The 17,319-nt window shown below is 42.5% G+C and overlaps 1 protein-coding gene across 3 annotated transcripts in view; it reads left to right on the forward strand.

Annotated features, from left to right (window-relative positions):
- The window catches only part of LOC110488522 (lipolysis-stimulated lipoprotein receptor), a 36,386-nt gene extending 19,604 nt beyond the window's left edge, over positions 1 to 16,782 (forward strand). Inside the window, exons 3-13 of one of the 3 annotated variants that reach the window (XM_090198159.1) lie at positions 4,880 to 5,149; positions 9,083 to 9,412; positions 9,607 to 9,726; positions 10,264 to 10,320; positions 11,683 to 11,829; positions 12,335 to 12,538; positions 12,752 to 12,811; positions 13,126 to 13,254; positions 13,656 to 13,995; positions 14,114 to 14,582; positions 15,799 to 16,782. In XM_090198159.1, coding sequence (XP_090054285.1) covers positions 4,880 to 5,149; positions 9,083 to 9,412; positions 9,607 to 9,726; positions 10,264 to 10,320; positions 11,683 to 11,829; positions 12,335 to 12,538; positions 12,752 to 12,811; positions 13,126 to 13,254; positions 13,656 to 13,995; positions 14,114 to 14,582; positions 15,799 to 15,834 — 2,162 coding nt within the window. In that variant the 3' untranslated portion in view covers positions 15,835 to 16,782. Of the gene's footprint in view, positions 1 to 4,879; positions 5,150 to 7,637; positions 7,909 to 9,082; positions 9,413 to 9,606; positions 9,727 to 10,263; positions 10,321 to 11,682; positions 11,830 to 12,334; positions 12,539 to 12,751; positions 12,812 to 13,125; positions 13,255 to 13,655; positions 13,996 to 14,113; positions 14,583 to 15,798 lie in introns of those variants that run through there. The other 2 variants (XM_021560752.3, XM_021560760.3) reach the window with 2 other exon arrangements.
- The last annotated feature ends 537 nt before the right edge of the window (positions 16,783 to 17,319 follow it).

Raw genomic sequence — 17,319 nt, forward strand, 5'->3', positions numbered from 1 at the left:
TGATGAATAGTTTGCAAAGCCAAAACGGAACATATTTTTTTTTTGCCCGTGCAGAATAGCCTGTATTTCGTGGGGTATGCCTATATTCATTTTAACCTGCCTTAAACTCGTAGTTTTAATACGAGAGTTTGATTATATCAAATTTTATAAGATTAATGATTAATTCAGTTTAAACGTTATCCTATTTAGTGTGTATAATTGGTTAAATATAAGCTATTATAGTAGGACTTTTGTATTTATATTATCCTATTATTTATATTATCCTGTGCTATTTGCTATTTCCTGTTCTTAAAAAAAAAGAAAATCAGATAAGGCGCGTGTAATTCCAATAACGCGTGACATAGACTTTTACAATCCGGATAGTTAGTAGCCTATATAAAAAAGCCTTGTCCTCAGACATCACAAGGTCCATGACGCAATTCATACCCTATAAAAACGTAGCGTTTTATTTTGCTTGCGGTTATTTGGCAGTAGATTATTAACGTGGTAGCATTTAACGGCTGATGAATTTAACTAGGCCTACATCATATTCTCCAGGCCCCTATTTACGTTTTCCCAATGTCAAGATAATGATTCAGAATTACTGTTTTTATTTAGCCCACAGGTGGATCATTGCAGCATGTTCAGGAGAGTAGTTAGTTGTAGACTTACCCAATCTTGTGTGTGTGTGTGTGTGTGTGTGTGTGTGTGTGTGTGTGTGTGTGTGTGCGCGCGCATGTTTGCTTAGATCATGGATTGGCATTGACCATGGCAGGTTAACCCGGAAGATACATTTATTAAATGTCTTTGTATAGGTGTGTGTGCTGGTTTCTTAGCAGATATGCAGCACAGCATCTGGACTGATCATTACCCTGAGAAAACATCACTTAACAAGTTGAGAGTGACAACTTTGTAAGGCCTATCCCTGGCAAAACAGAGAATAAAATAACTCAGCTACAGGACACCAGCAGTGCCTGTTACTTGTGCTAATCTACTCGTGCAAGTGTCTGAAAGCTCTGAGGATCATCGAGTAATCTGGTCATAATAATAAGAATGGTCAAGTGGATGATTTCTCCACTCACGAGACTGACCAGAGATCCACCGATCCAGTTGGTGTCTCTATAGTGGTGAAGAAAATGTATGAGTCTCAGGGGATCACAAATCCGAAATGGGGGTGTTAGCAGCACCCCCCCCCCCCTTGATACCTCTCTGATGGCACCTCACATTAGCAAACCCATGTCCGCCATTGAACCAGAGACCAACCCTGGAAAAGATGCTGAGGTAGTCCATCCCGACCATCATACAATGAGGCTCTGGATCTAGCTCTGCAATATTGGATGGTGCAACAGGGTACAAGAGAGATGCAAAATGGACCATTGTTACCAACAGAAGAGATGAAGAGTCTCCAAATCTTAAATCTAACATGGCTCAAGGTCTGGAGGAACCCAAAGGCCCCCCACTTCCTGTCACGCAGGATGTGAGTGAACAAGCTCCTCGTCAACGAAATAAAACAACATTTTACAGAAGAAGAGGGGCTGGGATGGAGCATGTGAAATATACTGGTATTTATTTTTCTTTTCACTTGCATTGTTATGTGTTTGCAGTAGCACTGTGCAGTGGTGTAAAGTACTTATGTAAAAATATGTTAAAGTACTACTAAAGTCATTTTTTTATGGTATCTGTTCTTTACTATTTATATTTCTGACAACTTTTACTTTACTACATTTCTAAAGAAAATAATCTACATTTTACTACATACATTTTCCCGGACACCCAAAAGTACTCGTTACATTTTGAATGCTTAGCAGGACAGGAAAATGGTGTAATTCACGCACTTATCACCCAAACATCCCTGGTCATCCCTATTGCCTCTGATCTGACAGACTCACTAAACACAAATGCTTCAATTGTAAATTACGTCTGAGTGTTTGGGTGTGTCCCTGGCAATCTGTAAATAAATAAAAAGCAAGAAAATTGTGCTGTCTGGTTTGCTTAATGTAAGGAATTTGAAATAATTTGTGCTTTTACTTTTGATACTTAAGTATGTTTAAAACCAAATACTTTTACTCAAGTAGTATTTTACTGGTTGACTTTCACTTGAGTCATTTTCTATTAAGGTATCTTTACTTTTACTCAAGTATGACAATTGGGTACTTTTTCCACCATTGGCGGTGCGTGGGGTAAAATCACTGGGGAAGCCAAGCTGTGTATTGTGATAATTGTGTTGTTTGCTCCATAACCTGTTAGTTCATATGCCTTGCGACAGTGATATATAGGCCTAAGGCCGAGACAATTAGAAGACAGTGGCAGAATAAATTCAACCACACCTTTGTTTCGTCACAAAACCAGAGAGCAACATCTGTCCGGTGAAGTCCACATAGCAAGCATATTGCATGTAACAAACAGTTACATGACTTACAGCATGGTAAAGCAAATGAACGTTTCCAAAATTTTCTGACCACTAAAACAACTATTGATTTAGAACCCCGAAGAGTTACTGCAAATTGCAAAGAAAACAGGAGCTGCCTCCACTCTTCCAGCACTATTTCAACTTCAACCTCATCAAACCAGCTATGCTTAGTCTAATACAGTGACAACTAAAAGATACCAAAAACAATTTAGTCCAATCAATGTAAGCTAAATATCATGTGGCTGTCCATGGTTCTGATTTCTGTGTGTGTGTGTGTGTGTCCGAAGGTGCGCGTTCGTGCAAGTAGAAAAATACATGTTGACTCACCCTACTTGTAGAGAAACACCAATGCCATCCTCCTCTCTTTCATGTTGAAACAGTATCACTCTGTCATACAGTACACTGTGTTTGCAGTACTTCTGAAATCAAAAACTTTGAACAAAGTAGGTGCTTGTGGTACTTGTTAAAACAATTAAAACAAAAAAGAACCTACATTTCCTGTGTATCCAGTGTTTCTCCAGTTCTTAATCATCAGTGCACTAATTCAAGACTCTGCTGGTGAGCTCTGCCTTTTTGTCAATGTTTGCTCTTTAAACTTTTTGAGATTTTTTTTGCAATGAAAAGCTCGATACATTCTGATGTGTGTTTAAATTGATAGAGTCATGTCTTTACAGTCATGTAAAGAGCTCTACTTGACTGACACACATGCAGGAAGTGAAACACTCTCAGGAACACTCCTGTAAGTGAGGCTGTGTGATCAGTTTAAACCAGTAGAGGGATTTTCTCTCTCCCTATGTTTCTTTCCTTCTCTCTCTCTCCCACTCTGTGTGAGATGTGTGTTGCTTTAAACAACAAATCATCCACGAATGTTTAGTTGTGTGGCTTTTAACTATTATTTTTGGATCAACCAATAAAAATGTAATGGAGATTTTAAAAAAGTTAAATCCATCTAAACTAAAAAAAAAGAAACGTCCTCTCACTGACAACTGCAACAACTATATTCAGCAAATGTAACGTGTAAATATTTTTATGAACATAACAAGATTCAACAACAGACATTAACTGAACAAGTTCCACAGACATGTGACTAATAGAAATGGAATAATGTGTCCCTGAACAAAGGGGGGGTCAAAATCAAAAGTAACAGTCAGTATCTGGTGTGGCCACCAGCTGCATTAAGTTCTGCAGTGCATCTCCTCCTCATGGACTGCACCAGATTTGCCAGTTCTTGCTGTGAGATGTTACCCCACTTTTCCACCAAGGCACCTGCAAGTTCCCGGACATTTCTAGCCCTCACCCTCTGATCCAACAGGTCCCAGAAGTGCTCAATGGGATTGAGATCCAAGCTCTTCACTGGCCATGGCAGAATACTGACATTCCTGTCTTGCAGGAAATAAAGCAGAGAATTAGCAGTATGGCTGGTGGCATTGTCATGCTGGAGGGTCATGTCAGGACGAGCCTGCAGGAAGGGTACCACACGAGGGAGGAGGATGTCTTCCCTGTAACGCACAGCATTGAGATTGCCTGCAATGACAACAAGCTCCGTCCGATGATGCTGTGACACACCGCCCCAGACCATGACGGACCCTCCACCTCCAAATTGATCCCACTCCAGAGTACAGGCCTCGGTGTAACGCTCACTCCTTTGACGATAAATGCGAATCCGACCATCACCCCTGGTGAGACAAAACCGCGACTCGTCAGGGAAGATAACTTTTGCCAGTCCTGTCTGGTCCAGCGACGGTGGGTTTGTGCTCATAGGTGACGTTGTTGCCAGTGATGTCTGGTGAGGACCTGCCTTACAACAGGCCTACAAGCCCTCAGTCCAGCCTCTCTCAGCCTATTGCGAACAGTCTGAGCACTGATGGAGAGATTGTGCGTCTTGGTGTAATTAGGGCAGTTGTTGTTGCCATCCTGTACCTGTCCCGCAGGGCAGGTGTGATGTTCGGATGTACCGATCCTGTGCAGGTGTTGTTACACGTGGTCTGCCACTGTGAGGACGATCAGCTGTCCGTCCTGTCTCCCTGTAGCGCTGTTTTAGGCGTCTTTGCAATTTATTGCCCTGGCCACATTTGCAGTCCTCATGCCTCCTTGCAGCATGCCTAAGGCACGTTCACGCAGATGAGCAGGGACCCTGGGCATCTTTCTTTTTGTGTTTTTCAGAGTCAGTAGAAAGGCCTATTTAATGTCATAAGTTTTCATAACTGTGACCTTAATTGCCTACCGTCTGTAAGCTGTTAGTGTCTTAACGGCCGTTCCACAGGTGCATGTTCATTAATTGTTTATGGCTTAATGAAGATCTGTGTAATTATTTGGGTTTTTACAAATTATCTTTGAAAGACAGGGTCCTGAAAAAGGGACATTTATTTTTTTTGCTGAGTTGATATGATCAAGCTGCTCAGGAAAATGTCATATTCCAAATGTGTTAATTTTAATTTTCCTACTTACTGCCTTTGTGTTCATCCATGCCTCCTTTTTGTGTTATCTCAGGAAGTTGTTCAGCCAGCAATGACGACGGATGTGCAAAAGTGCAGACAATATATGGATCGAATGACACCCTTTTGTATCAGAGAAGTAACCCCATGGAAAACCTCACAAGTTGTTCCACCACCTCTGCACCACCTCCTCAGAGTCGGAGATGCATTGTGTGTCTTGCTGATACCAGAGCTATGGTCCTCTTTTGCTCAAACAGCGGGGAAGCAGCTGGGCCACTCGACTGGGAGGTTGATGGCGTCCGATTGATAAACATCTCTATGGTTGGTAAGTATAACATATGGCTGAAATAGGACTTAATAGTGAATTAAAGCAATTTGACAAAACAGATTTTGATATAACATTCAACCGTCAGGATGTGAAATCTATCTTCAAAGTTGTATATTGTCTTTTGTTTTTAAAATGTGATTTGTTATTCTATAAATAAGTAATTCAAATACCCTTCCCTCAATTGATGTTTATAATCATGAACTGTTTTAATGACAGACTGCCCTGCCATGAAGACTGTCCCTCGTACAGTAGGTAACTGCCTTGCTGGTCTTCTATCTGGAATTGTATTCCTCATCATGTCTTCTCTACTTTTGGTGGCCTTAACTTCATGTTGTTTTGCAATTATAATATTATATATAACTTTCTGCTTTTCATCGGCAGGTTTTCTTGTCATGGTCCTTAATTTATAAACACAATTTTTCTCCACACAGATATTATATATGGAATGATCGGGATATATTGTATAAAAATACTTCTTTGTTTTTAGAATATTGGTTCCGAAATAATATCCTATTGGTGAGCCAACTGGTAAATGCAGAGGGTCTTTTACTAGGTTATAAGGAATTCCTATCACTTTACAAGGTCCCTGTAACACCTAAAGATGTTGCAATTGTTTTAGATGCCATTCCCTCAGGTGTTGCTATGTTATTCAGGAACGTGTCAAGACTTGACCCTCAGAGCCTACCTTCTATTGACCCTGTTGACACATCAGTAGGAAAGATTTGTTTCTCTTTTGGTCCATTCAACAACAGAGCGATACGAACCTTGTTTCAGCAGGATGTTGTATCTATACCTTATGTCATGCCTTATTGGAATGGATTTATTGATAATATCTGTTGGAAAAAGTTTGGATGTTGCCACACACATACCTACTTGTTAACAAAATGAAGGAAGTTTCCTTTAAAATTATTCCTAAATATTATCCTGCCAACCACTATATGAACAAGTTTAAGGAAAACATCAACTCAAATTGCTCCTTTTGTAATGACCACCCAGAAACAGTGTTGAATCTTTTTTGGCATTGTATTCATGTAAGAAAACTGTGGCAAGACATCAGTAGATTTATAATTGAACACATTTATGAAGATGTTACACTATCGTGGAGAGATGTACTGCTTGGATTCTTTACATACGATAGAAATAAGCTGAAACATTTTTATGTAATTCATTTTATTATTCTTTTGGCCAAATTTCATATACACAAATGTAAATTTACAAACAAAAAAACTGTTTTCTTACCCTACAAAAATAAATTGAACTGTATTTTAAGACAGTTAAATACTCCTACTAACAAAAAAGATGTATGTATGTCCCTTAAAAGTGTATGTATGTCCCTTAAGATCCTTATGTAATTGTAATGTGATATTGTACCCCCTAGCTCGATTGTCCATTGTATATAATCTATATATACTCGTGTTCCCTCATGTACTTTCTGTATTGATTTGTTGTTAATAAAACATAAAAATAACTGCCTTGCTGATTAACTGTCAGCTTGGGGATTCGATATGAGGATGTTTTGATGATAAGCAATTTACCCTATGCGTGAAATGCCAGTAAAAGCATTTGTGGGCTTCAATTATTAAGCCATAATGCCCAAGGAGGGTGACCAATATTCCGCGGCTAAGGGCTGTTCTTAGTCACAATGCAACGCGGAGTGCCTGGACCCGGCCTTTAGCCGTGGTATATTAGCCATATACCAACTTATTGCTATTATAAACTGTAGAGCAGTAAAAATACATATTTTGTCACACCCATGGTATATGGTCTGATATACCATGGTTGTCAGCCAATCAGCATTCAGGGCTCGAACCACCCAGTTTATTTCTATTTGAGTTGGTTTCTGTTTGAGTTTGATTTGTGGACTTCCAAGTATTTCAATTTCCTTGAAGAAAGTTTGTTTTACATAGTTTTCACTCTGAATGTCCTTAGCGATGGTATCCTACACGTTTCACATAGTTTTGATTGGGATTCCTGAAACCACTTCATACAGATTCTTACATCAGTGTTTTAACAGATGTTTACCTATCCCACTGTTCCCGGGCGCCGAAGACGGAGATGTCGATTATGGCAGCCCCCGCAACTCTCTGATTCAGAGGTTGGGTTAAATGCGGAAGACACATTTCAGTTGAACGCATTTAGTTGTACACTGACTAGGTATCCCCGTTCCCCTTAAAACAGTGTTTTACTAGGCCAGAAGCTTGAGATCGCAACATTTATAATGCTTAGTATTGAGGGGGAATAAGAACTAGTTTCGAGCTGGGCAATACCAACTATCACTCCCGGTAGTTTGAAGTGGAACGGGTGTATCCCAGGTCACGTTCAAAGGTACATTATCAATGCAGATGGCGATAAACTGTAATTGGGAAAAAACGTATTCATGATTTTTTTTTCTCAACACAATTCACATTCAAATCTTAGGGGTGGCCAATGGAAACTAGTTTACAACGGCCACCCCTAGGATTCACATCGAACGTCCCCCTGTTGTGCCAGAGGCTTGGCAGTCTCACCTGTCAGGCCCGCCTCCTACTCGCATACCTACACCGCGAGACAAAATGTCGGAAGTAGGCCTATCTAGTTAAGAAAAAAAACAATACATGGTTGCGGTTCTACAAGGTTTCGAATGGCTTTTAGGCAGATCGTGAATTCATTACTATATATAGTTTTTAAATTGAGGCTTTTAAATTGAAACTAAAATATATTCACTTCGGATCGAAAAATGTTCCTGACTTTCGTCGTGACCGTCCTTATGGCAACAGGTAGGGAGAGGAAATTGAATGTTTTTCAAGGCAGGTTCAGGGCCCAATTTAATCAATAAGTTTGTTACTGATGTGCGTATTTATTAATACTCCTTATTTTAAACAGTTTATATTATCTAATGTTGACTTATTTTGATGTCGAATTCGTAGGCTAAAGTTGCCTTGGCCTCGATTATTTTTGTTATCGTAAGAGGTAACCTGGATCTCTGGAGTTCGTTGTTTTATCAGGTGTTGGCCACCAAATGGTTAAATCTGTATTAATTTGAACGTTTATAAATGCTAATCATCTGTTGGCTTCATGACGTGCCCGAAATACTATGTTTATGTATTTTTTACAGTTTTTTGTAGGCTTTGTAGAATCATCACCTATGAGAAATATTGAGTGTTTTTCCTAAAGAAATAAAATAGCCCTATGTATTCAGATAATGAGTGATTTTGTGATTTATTAGTTAACTCACAGATTTCCAGTATATTTACATGTCAGAATATAATACATTAAGTACATACTTTCAGATCAAGTTTTCATCATATCATTGCTATTTTTTTTGTCTCCTGACATTTTTTTGTACTCAAACATGGCCTGGAATAAGATGAAGGGGTGTAATTCCACAGGGATGCTACCTTTTGGACAATTGAAGAACGGTGAAGCAATCTTAGCAAGTTGAAGTTTCTGGAGCCAAGTAACAGCATCTAATATGTTCATGCCAAATGCCCATGTCTGCCTTATACATTTGATACAATTTTACCCCCTATGAAATGTATAATTCAGTCAAAGCTGAACTATGACATCATCTCACTGAGTCTAGGGCTAGGCTATTACTCAAATGTGGAGTTTTGTTGATGAAACATGCCCAGCTGAAGGTCTTGGTGACTCATTGCATCTACTCTCTATGATACCAGTCTTTAGTTATGAAAGACCTTTGTGAATGTCACTTACAGACTGGTCAACTTCCTGCCACACCCAGAGTGCCTTAAATCTCACTCAAACAGAGCTGCTGAATTACAAACTAAGTCAGAAAATGTAACAATTAATGTACTCACAAGAAAAGTTAGCTGCCTTCAGTTAACAACAAACACTTTCTTGCGCACTGTTATGGGTGGTGAAGATATCGATTTCTACCTGCATGCATTGAGACAAACTATCCTCTTTAAAGACCCCCTATTCTCTCTCCAGGCTCCACTATGGCCATCTCTGTCCAGTGTCCTGTCAAGAGGTATGTGGTCATCCTGTTCCAGCCGGTCACGCTCACCTGCAACTTCCAGACGTCTTCCACGCAGCTGCCCGTCATCACCTGGAGGTACAAGTCCTACTGCAGGGACCCCATCCAGGCAGCCCTGAACCCCAGCAGTGCTGACAACATCCTGTCCCAGAACAACCCTAACTACAACGCCAACATTGAGTGTGCCGACAACTTGCGGACGGTGCGCATCGTGGCCTCCAAGCAGGGCAGTGCTGTTACTCTGGGCCTGGAGTACCAGGGGCGCAAAGTCAGCATCTTGAACAGTGAGTTTGGCTTTTAGTGATTTCAAATGTGATTTGTGTGGGGGGGGGCGGGCGGGCAAGCGCACCGGCGTGTGTGTATATGTGCCTGTCTCTCTCTGTCTGCGTGTTACTTCCATTACAAGGCTCCTATATCAGAGTGAGTCTTGTCTGTTGCCAGTGTCCCCTCATCAAACCCACCCTACTTGTCTCTTTAGACGCAGACCTGAACCTTGCCCAGACGGCGTGGGGAGACAGCGGCGTGTACGTGTGCTCTGTGGTGTCTTCTCAGGATCTGACAGGAAACAGCGAGGACTACACAGAGCTCATAGTGCTGGGTGAGTGGCTCCTATCCTCATAGACCATTTTTAGAGCTCCCCTGACCTGTTGTCATCTATCCACCCTTCCACCACCACCCCTCCATCCTTCTACCAAGTCCTATTCTACTGCTCCTCACAGAACTGCTGTCCTTTTGAGGAACAATCACTCATTTTCTCTGTGCTAGTTTCCCCTTAGTTCGCTTGGGTTTATTTGTTGAGTTAGCTGGACACCGTGTGGAGCAACACAACATCTGATAGCAGTAGCAATCAAATGTACAAGATCTTGAAAAGCCAAGTCCAATTTTTAGGCAGTTCCACAATTTCCAAATTTTCTATTTGATTCCTGGTTGTGCTTAATGAGACTGCTCAGTGACGTTTCTTCGGAAGGATCCATGGCTTCTATTTTGAAGTGATTCGTGAATCATGGACCACTTAGCAGGGACTTCCAAGAAGGACAAGTTGTTGTGAGGGAGACTCAAGAGGGCAAAGGTGTAGTCATTTATTAGAAAGATAGTTGGGGCTTTTAAAATAATTGTGGCTTTCTTTCTTTCACAGAGAGAAAGTCAAATACCACTGATCTCCTGCCTGAGATTGACTTACTGGTTATGGAAGGTACTTTCCAATTTGCCCCTTATAATCAGTAGAGCCTAACCCTAGCCTAAGAGCCCTGTTTTTTAAAGATATGTCAACTATGCCACTGTTTTATGTTCAGTTTCCGGTGAATAACATTTGGCCTGAACCCACAGCTTTGAATGGGACAACATATGGTCAGGGTGGTTAGAAAATGTAGTCTGAGAAGCAGGCCTCCCTTGAGAAAGGCTGACAAAAACTAAAGTTTTGCTGGTTTACTTATCAAGCCTGGTTTACTTTAACAAGCTTGTTGATGTTTTTATCAAGGTAGTTCGTGCAACGATTTTGGCTGTACTGAATCAAGCCTCTGTACATTTTTAAACATTACAACACCTTCAATGTCTACTTTTTAGTATGAGGAGCCACATTGCTTAACATCTCAAAGTAATGCTCAACAGACAGCTAAAAAGCTTTAACCCCCCCCCACACCTCTTTACAATCATCTTGTTTTGACTTGTCCTTGCATGGGAAGTCCCCTCACAACAACTTAAAAAACTGATTGTTAACCCTTGAAATATACAATTAGTTGGTTGCGTTGATTAAAAAGTGATATTCAACTCTAATTTGCTTTTTCTCTCCTTCATGGTTGAGACTTGCAAAACTCTCAGCAGAACATAACTATAGCCCTAAAGGCTGTGACATTGTTGCAATATGAGGCCACTCAGCACATAGCTTTGGTCTGTTTTGTGTCGGCTCAAACCGCAAATGAACTCTTTTTCAGTCAAACTGCAGCCTATGACATTTATAGGCGATGTGTGGTTGAAGTGAGTATGTCCTCTTTCACTATATTGGCATATATTGTTTTTCTTTCCCGTGCAGCTAGCTCCCTCATCTGACAGAATGACTCACGTGAAATCTGGTTTCTCTGATGTCTGAAATGAACCTCTCGTGTAGATGCTCCAATGTTTGCTGCTTGTCATTGTGACTTTTCACCCAATACATACATGTAGCCTTTGCATACTAGACTGACCATTGGACTAGCCAAGCTACAGGTTATAATACAAATGTTTATTTTTCTATACTAGGGCTCTGTTCTCAAGTGTTCTTGATAGACTTGTAAATTGTCATTTTCTGGTCCACATTTTTGAAGAAGTTATTGTTTGTCAAGTTGGCTATCTGAACAGTAGAAGTGTTCCACTTCTCTGGTTTAAACAGAGCCAAGGGAAACCTAGAACTGCCTGAACAGTGCTATGTGAATACAGAAACGTTAATATTCAACCACGCTGATAGTCACCCAGAGAACGCAGAGATGTTTCATTTTGACTGAATGGCACACACATTAGCTTGCCCATACATACATAATTATAATCGCTCTCGCTCTCTCTACTCTTTCTCTGTCTACAGACTGGTTGTTGGTGGTACTGGTAGTGTTTGGCTTCCTGCTGCTGTTGCTCCTCATAGCAATCTGCTGGTGCCAGTGCTGCCCCCACACCTGCTGCTGCTACATCAGCTGCCCCTGCTGCCCTGAGAAATGCTGCTGCCCACGGGCACGTAAGTACCACTCTCCACCGCTCTGTAGAAAACCCCCGCCACCACCAGCCCTACATGTTCCTCTTCCACTGGGCACAGAGCATCCTGCTTCCATGCCACCTTCACATTAGTATGCCCATTCCATTCAACCAAACTCCCTTTTCTCATTCAGTTTTACTTTGCCAGTTTGTGACCTTGGCACTGTTTACCTTTCATTTGCCATTCTCATGTACATGTTGTTTATACAGTATGTGCTGCTACTCTTATCTTCTTGGGGCTACCAAGTGGCACAGCAGTTTAAGGCACTGCATCTCAGTGCTAAAGGCGCCACTACGGACCCTGATTTGATTCCAGGCTGTATCACAACCGGCTGTGATTGGGAGTCCCGTAGGGAGGCGCACAATTAGTGTTAGGGTTTGGCCATGGTAGGCCGTCATTGTAAATAAGAATCAGTTCAGAACTGACTTGCCTAGTTAAATAAAGGTGACTTCTCTTCTGACTTCTCTTCTGACTTCTCTCAATTCAGTGTACGAAGCAGGCAAGGCGGTGAAGTCGGGCATCCCCAGCCACTACGCCCCCACGCTCTATGCTCCCAGCATGTACCCCCAGCCACCCTACGGAGGGGGCATGCAACAGCCCGGCATACCCATGCTGCCCCTGCCCCAGGGAATGGGCGGCCCCCCACTGCACCCCAACGGCTACGGACGGGAGTACGACAGAGCCAGCTCAGGTGACTTACACCCCCTCTCCTGTTTTAACGTGACAATTAGCTAGATAAAAGCAAGGACTTGATGTGTGACTTTCGTTTCTCAGTTTTGTTTGGACTGATGCTCCTCTTGCTGTCAGATCTCACTACTGCACATTTTCGCAGCAATGTGGTTTTCAACGCTGGTGTGAGGAAATTTTTTGTTGATAAATCTCTGTTTTTGTTTTCTGTTTGTAGTTGGACAAGGCTCCCAGGTGCCTTTGCTGCATGACCAGGACAGTGGCGCAGGAGACCAAAGTGAGTAGTCAAAATGGTTACTACAAAATCCTCAGTCTGTTTGATTATTTGTGATAATACATAAGTCTAACCAGACCTATAGCTCAGCTCCCAAAGCATCTTGGGGGGGCTGAGAAATGTCAGCATATTTCATCTTGTCTAGGGTTGGGCTCAGTACCATTTCCATTCAGTCAATTCACAAAGTAAACTGAAATTCCCATTCCAATTTTCCTCATTGCTTTTCAAAGGAATTTTAGTTTACTTCCTGAATTGAAATGGAATTGAGACCAGCCCTGCTTGTCACAATGTCTCATGATTTACTCCCTCCTCCTCAGCTCGGAGTGGCTACCGTATCCAGGTGGACCCAGATGGGAACGCAACGCGGGCCATCTACTACATGGAGAGACAGCTAGCCAACCTGGACCCCACACGGTCTGGTGATGCCGGTGGGAAGTACAACCGCTGTGAGTCTTACATCTACACATAAACACACCCATGTCAACTGTACTGTACTGCGGAGTTCGGGGCCTGTAATCACAAAGAGCCTCAGAGTAGGAGTGTTGTTCTAGGATCAGTTGAAACTTTTAGATCATAGGAGACGCTTTTTGAATATGGTCCCTAGGCTCGTCTCTTAATCAATGTTGTGTTTTGTGGTTGTTCAATTGAAAGGGCCAAGTTTTCGTTCATTTCACATGGAGCCTTCAACGGGCTTCATCAACTTTAATGTGTTGTAATGTCCTTTGATAGGGCTTTTTAACTCTGACTCGTGCTTGATCTATGTCTGTCTTTCTTGAGCATTTCCCCATCCTCTTCCTTTTTCCTTCTCCTCTCCACCCATCTTTCTCTCTCTGTCGCTCTCTCTCAGTGGATGGGGGGATGAGCGAGGTGAGTTCCCTACACGATGACCCCCGGGGCCGTGGCGGCGGCCGCTCCCAGGCCCCACCCCTCGCCACCGTGTACGACCAGGATGAGGCCATGAGCACCATCAGCAGCGTGTCCGCGCACGGCCAGCGGGGGCGTGACGACTACCCGCGGCGAGGAGGTGGGCCCTCCCCCCACATGGGGGCCCAGGGACGCGCTCGCTCCATGGACAATCTGGATGACATCGCCCGCCGAGACCGCTACCCCAGAGACCCCCGGGATCCCCACGATGACTACCCTCCCCAACGCCGTGACGGAGGAGGAGGAGCCAGAGATCGCAGAGGGTGAGGCTCTTATTTGGCGCCTCTCTCACTCTTACTCCTTCTAGTGCATGAGCCTTACCTCTCAGAGGTCAAATCTGGGGAAGATAATGATTCGACCCACTGTTTTTTCTCCTCTCAGCTCGGATGATGGCTTCAGCAGCCGCGGAGGCTACGACCGCGGCCGTGACTTTGACGACCGCAGACGGCGCGAGCCCTCCCCTGACGACCGTCGCCGCAGAGGCAGCCCGGTCAGCGGTCTGCAGGGGAGACGTAGCCGTGACGACCTGATGGCCATCGAACGTGATCGGGAGCGTGGTGGCGGCCGTGGCGGTGGGCGGGACGCCTACGATGATAGCTTTCTCTGGGAAGCCATGGAGAAGAAGCGCCTAGGCGAGCAGCAGAGGGCGAGGAGCCGCGAGCGCCTGGACAGCGACAGCGAGCGCTCGGACCGAGGCAGGGCCCCCCGCGGACCCCCTCCACTCCCCATGTCCCCGCCCTCCGCCTACCCCGTCCGTCGCTACGATGACAACTACCCAGCCCCTCCCCCGCCCCCCTACATTAGTGATGACGAGAGCTTGACGTCCTGCAAGAAGAGCAACCTGCGCAAGGTCAGTCATCACAGAGTTTTGCATATGGACATTGAGCATTCAGGGTGCCACTCAAAGCCATTGCCAAAATGCCTCATTGATTGTTTCATTCATAGAACTACTTTCATCAACATAGTTAAAGGGATACTTCGGGATTTTGGCAATGAAGCCCTTTATCTACTTCCCCAGATTCAGATGAACTAGTGGATGCCCTTTTTTATGTCCCTGCGTGCAGCTTGAAGGGAAAGATAGCAATGCTTCCCATAGCATTTCAGTCATTACGCTAAAGCTAATTAGCGTTTGCTTGCGAAAATACCACAAACTTCGTTCATACAGGATGTCGAGACCAAAAATGTTATCCACGAGTTTTACCTAAACATCAGACTGTTACCATGGTTATTCCATGGATAATCAGTCAAAGAGGTCACTGTGAAAAGACGCAATAGTCTCTACAAGCCAGAATGTTGCCGGAAGGTAGTGGAGATCAAATGTCCACAGTAAAGTATTGTTTCCCCAACTTTTTGCGGCGCCGGTAGGTTTATGTCGCATGTATTTTCCATTTCCTGATGCAGTTCACGTGATGCACAATATGTAAAGAATAGCCGAATGTAACCGAACGTTGTCGACTGAAGTCCATTCCCTTACAATCATTTGGAAGCGCTTGTGAAATCTGCTAGCTGATTGCGTGCGATAACGTTCGGTCTCTGCTTCGGTTAAGCTCGGCCATTGTTGACATATTGTGCAAGCAGCGTGCGAATTGCATCATAATTGAAACTACAAACCGATATACAGACCAGCATAGTGAAAGTCGGGAAAATAACAATACTCTTGGTATTTTGTGTCAGATTAAGGTAAAGTATGTTCAAATAAAGTTTATTCAGCATTCTTACTTGGGATGGGACTGTTCACAAAAGGGAGTCTATATGTTAGAGACGAGAGAAGAGTCTTCCACTTGGATTTGTAGAGGCTACAACGAGTTCCTCTGACTCTGGGGAGGTAGATAAAGGGCTTCATTGCCAAAATCCCCAAGTATCCCTTTAATGCCAGTTACAAAATAGTATAATCATATTCAGCAGAACAAAAAAAAAAATATCCAGATCCTAGTTTTGCCAGAATTGTGGTGGTATGTTTTAGCAGGTTTTTAGCTTGTTGTCTCTAGATTGATAGTAATGCTTTATAGTACAGTATCAGGCCAACTCACCGTTCTGTTTGTTTCAACTCTCTTTCTTTCTGACAGAATGGAGCCGTGAGTCGGGAGAGTCTGGTGGTGTGAGACGTTCAGTATCCCCCAACGTAACTGATCTGTCCCGTAACACAATTACCAATTGTAAATAGTACTAATGTTGCAAACTTGCTACCGTGATTTTATATTCGATGCCTAAACTAAGATATCAAAATTTGACGGTGGAAATATATGTACAAGTGACCTTATTGGGGTAATTTAGTAATTGATTGCTTCATATTTACTGAAAACATTGTCAGCCTTATGTCCTCTCAATTCATTTTAATGTACAGAATAGCTCTAACTGAAGTGCTAAGTGTAGTGTGTGGTTGAACATACCGAGGGCTTAATTAAAGTAGACTACGCTGGAATGGCAGTAGCCAAAGTAAACCAAAAAGGGTTTTTCATTCACTCTTTTTAACCATTCATTTTCACCTTACAGTCATCTTACAGTCAATGTGAGTATGAATGTGAGCAACCCGGAGCTTTAAGTTTCTAAAGCAAGTATTAATTTGAACTTTTAGTTACTTACTGTGAGAAGTCATGGATTTATTTTATTGAAAATTAGATCATGCTGTACATTTGAAATGGAATAGATTTTATTAGGGCGGGAGGTAGCCTAGCGGTTAAGAGAGTTCTTCACTTAGTCGCTGTGCCGACTAAGTGAAAAATCTGCTAATGTACCCTTGAGCAAGGCACTTTACCTTAATTGCTCTGTATAAGAGTGTCTACTAAATGACTAAAATCGAATAATAGCCATGTTATTTTTATATTGCGTTTATCATCGTATTTAGAGTATTGGATTAGTTTTAACTGTCTATCCAACATGTATTTGTCATGAATAATGTCAGCCATAGGCAGATTATATATATTTTTTTACATTGCTATGAAAAATGAACTTGCTGCATTGTTGTACAGTCTACTTGTCATACCCACTGTCCGTGCTGTGTTTACTGTGATTTACAACAGGCGTCATTTTACAATAAATATTTTTCAAAATGCTCAGTGCTTTTTTTTCTCTCTATAAAATACATTCTATGGGGCGAACTTCTACTTAAGTCAAATATTCACTTAGTCATGCATTGATGTCAACTGGAAACTAAGTGAAAATTCAATAATAAGCGATCTGACATGCTGTTCTAGGAGGTACCACCGGACGTCACTGTCTTGTTTCTGTGGCATGAAGAAGAGCTGTTCGCTGAGGGAGTATCATGCAGGGAATACTGTATGACATACAGAAGGCACGATAGTATTTCAATGTTTGTTTCTGTCTTTATGGGTATCTACTATTTGACCACATGAATGCCATTACCATACGTTGTCTTTCCTATTTTCATAGATTGAAATCTTAAGGCCTTTTTGCTATTGCTTGTCCAATTTCCATGTTCAACATCTGCCAATATGTATACATGATGGATGTGGTGTAACGCTGTGTCTGACTGAACGGCGCCCTCTGTTTATACCTGTTATTGAAATATGTTCAGGATTTTGAATTGTTGCCACATTTTGTTATGGCAAGTCGTGAGGATTGGTACT

The sequence above is a fragment of the Oncorhynchus mykiss genome, chromosome 2 (genome assembly GCF_057628025.1).
Source record: "Oncorhynchus mykiss isolate SJ-2025 chromosome 2, ASM5762802v1, whole genome shotgun sequence".
NCBI lineage: Eukaryota > Metazoa > Chordata > Actinopteri > Salmoniformes > Salmonidae > Oncorhynchus > Oncorhynchus mykiss.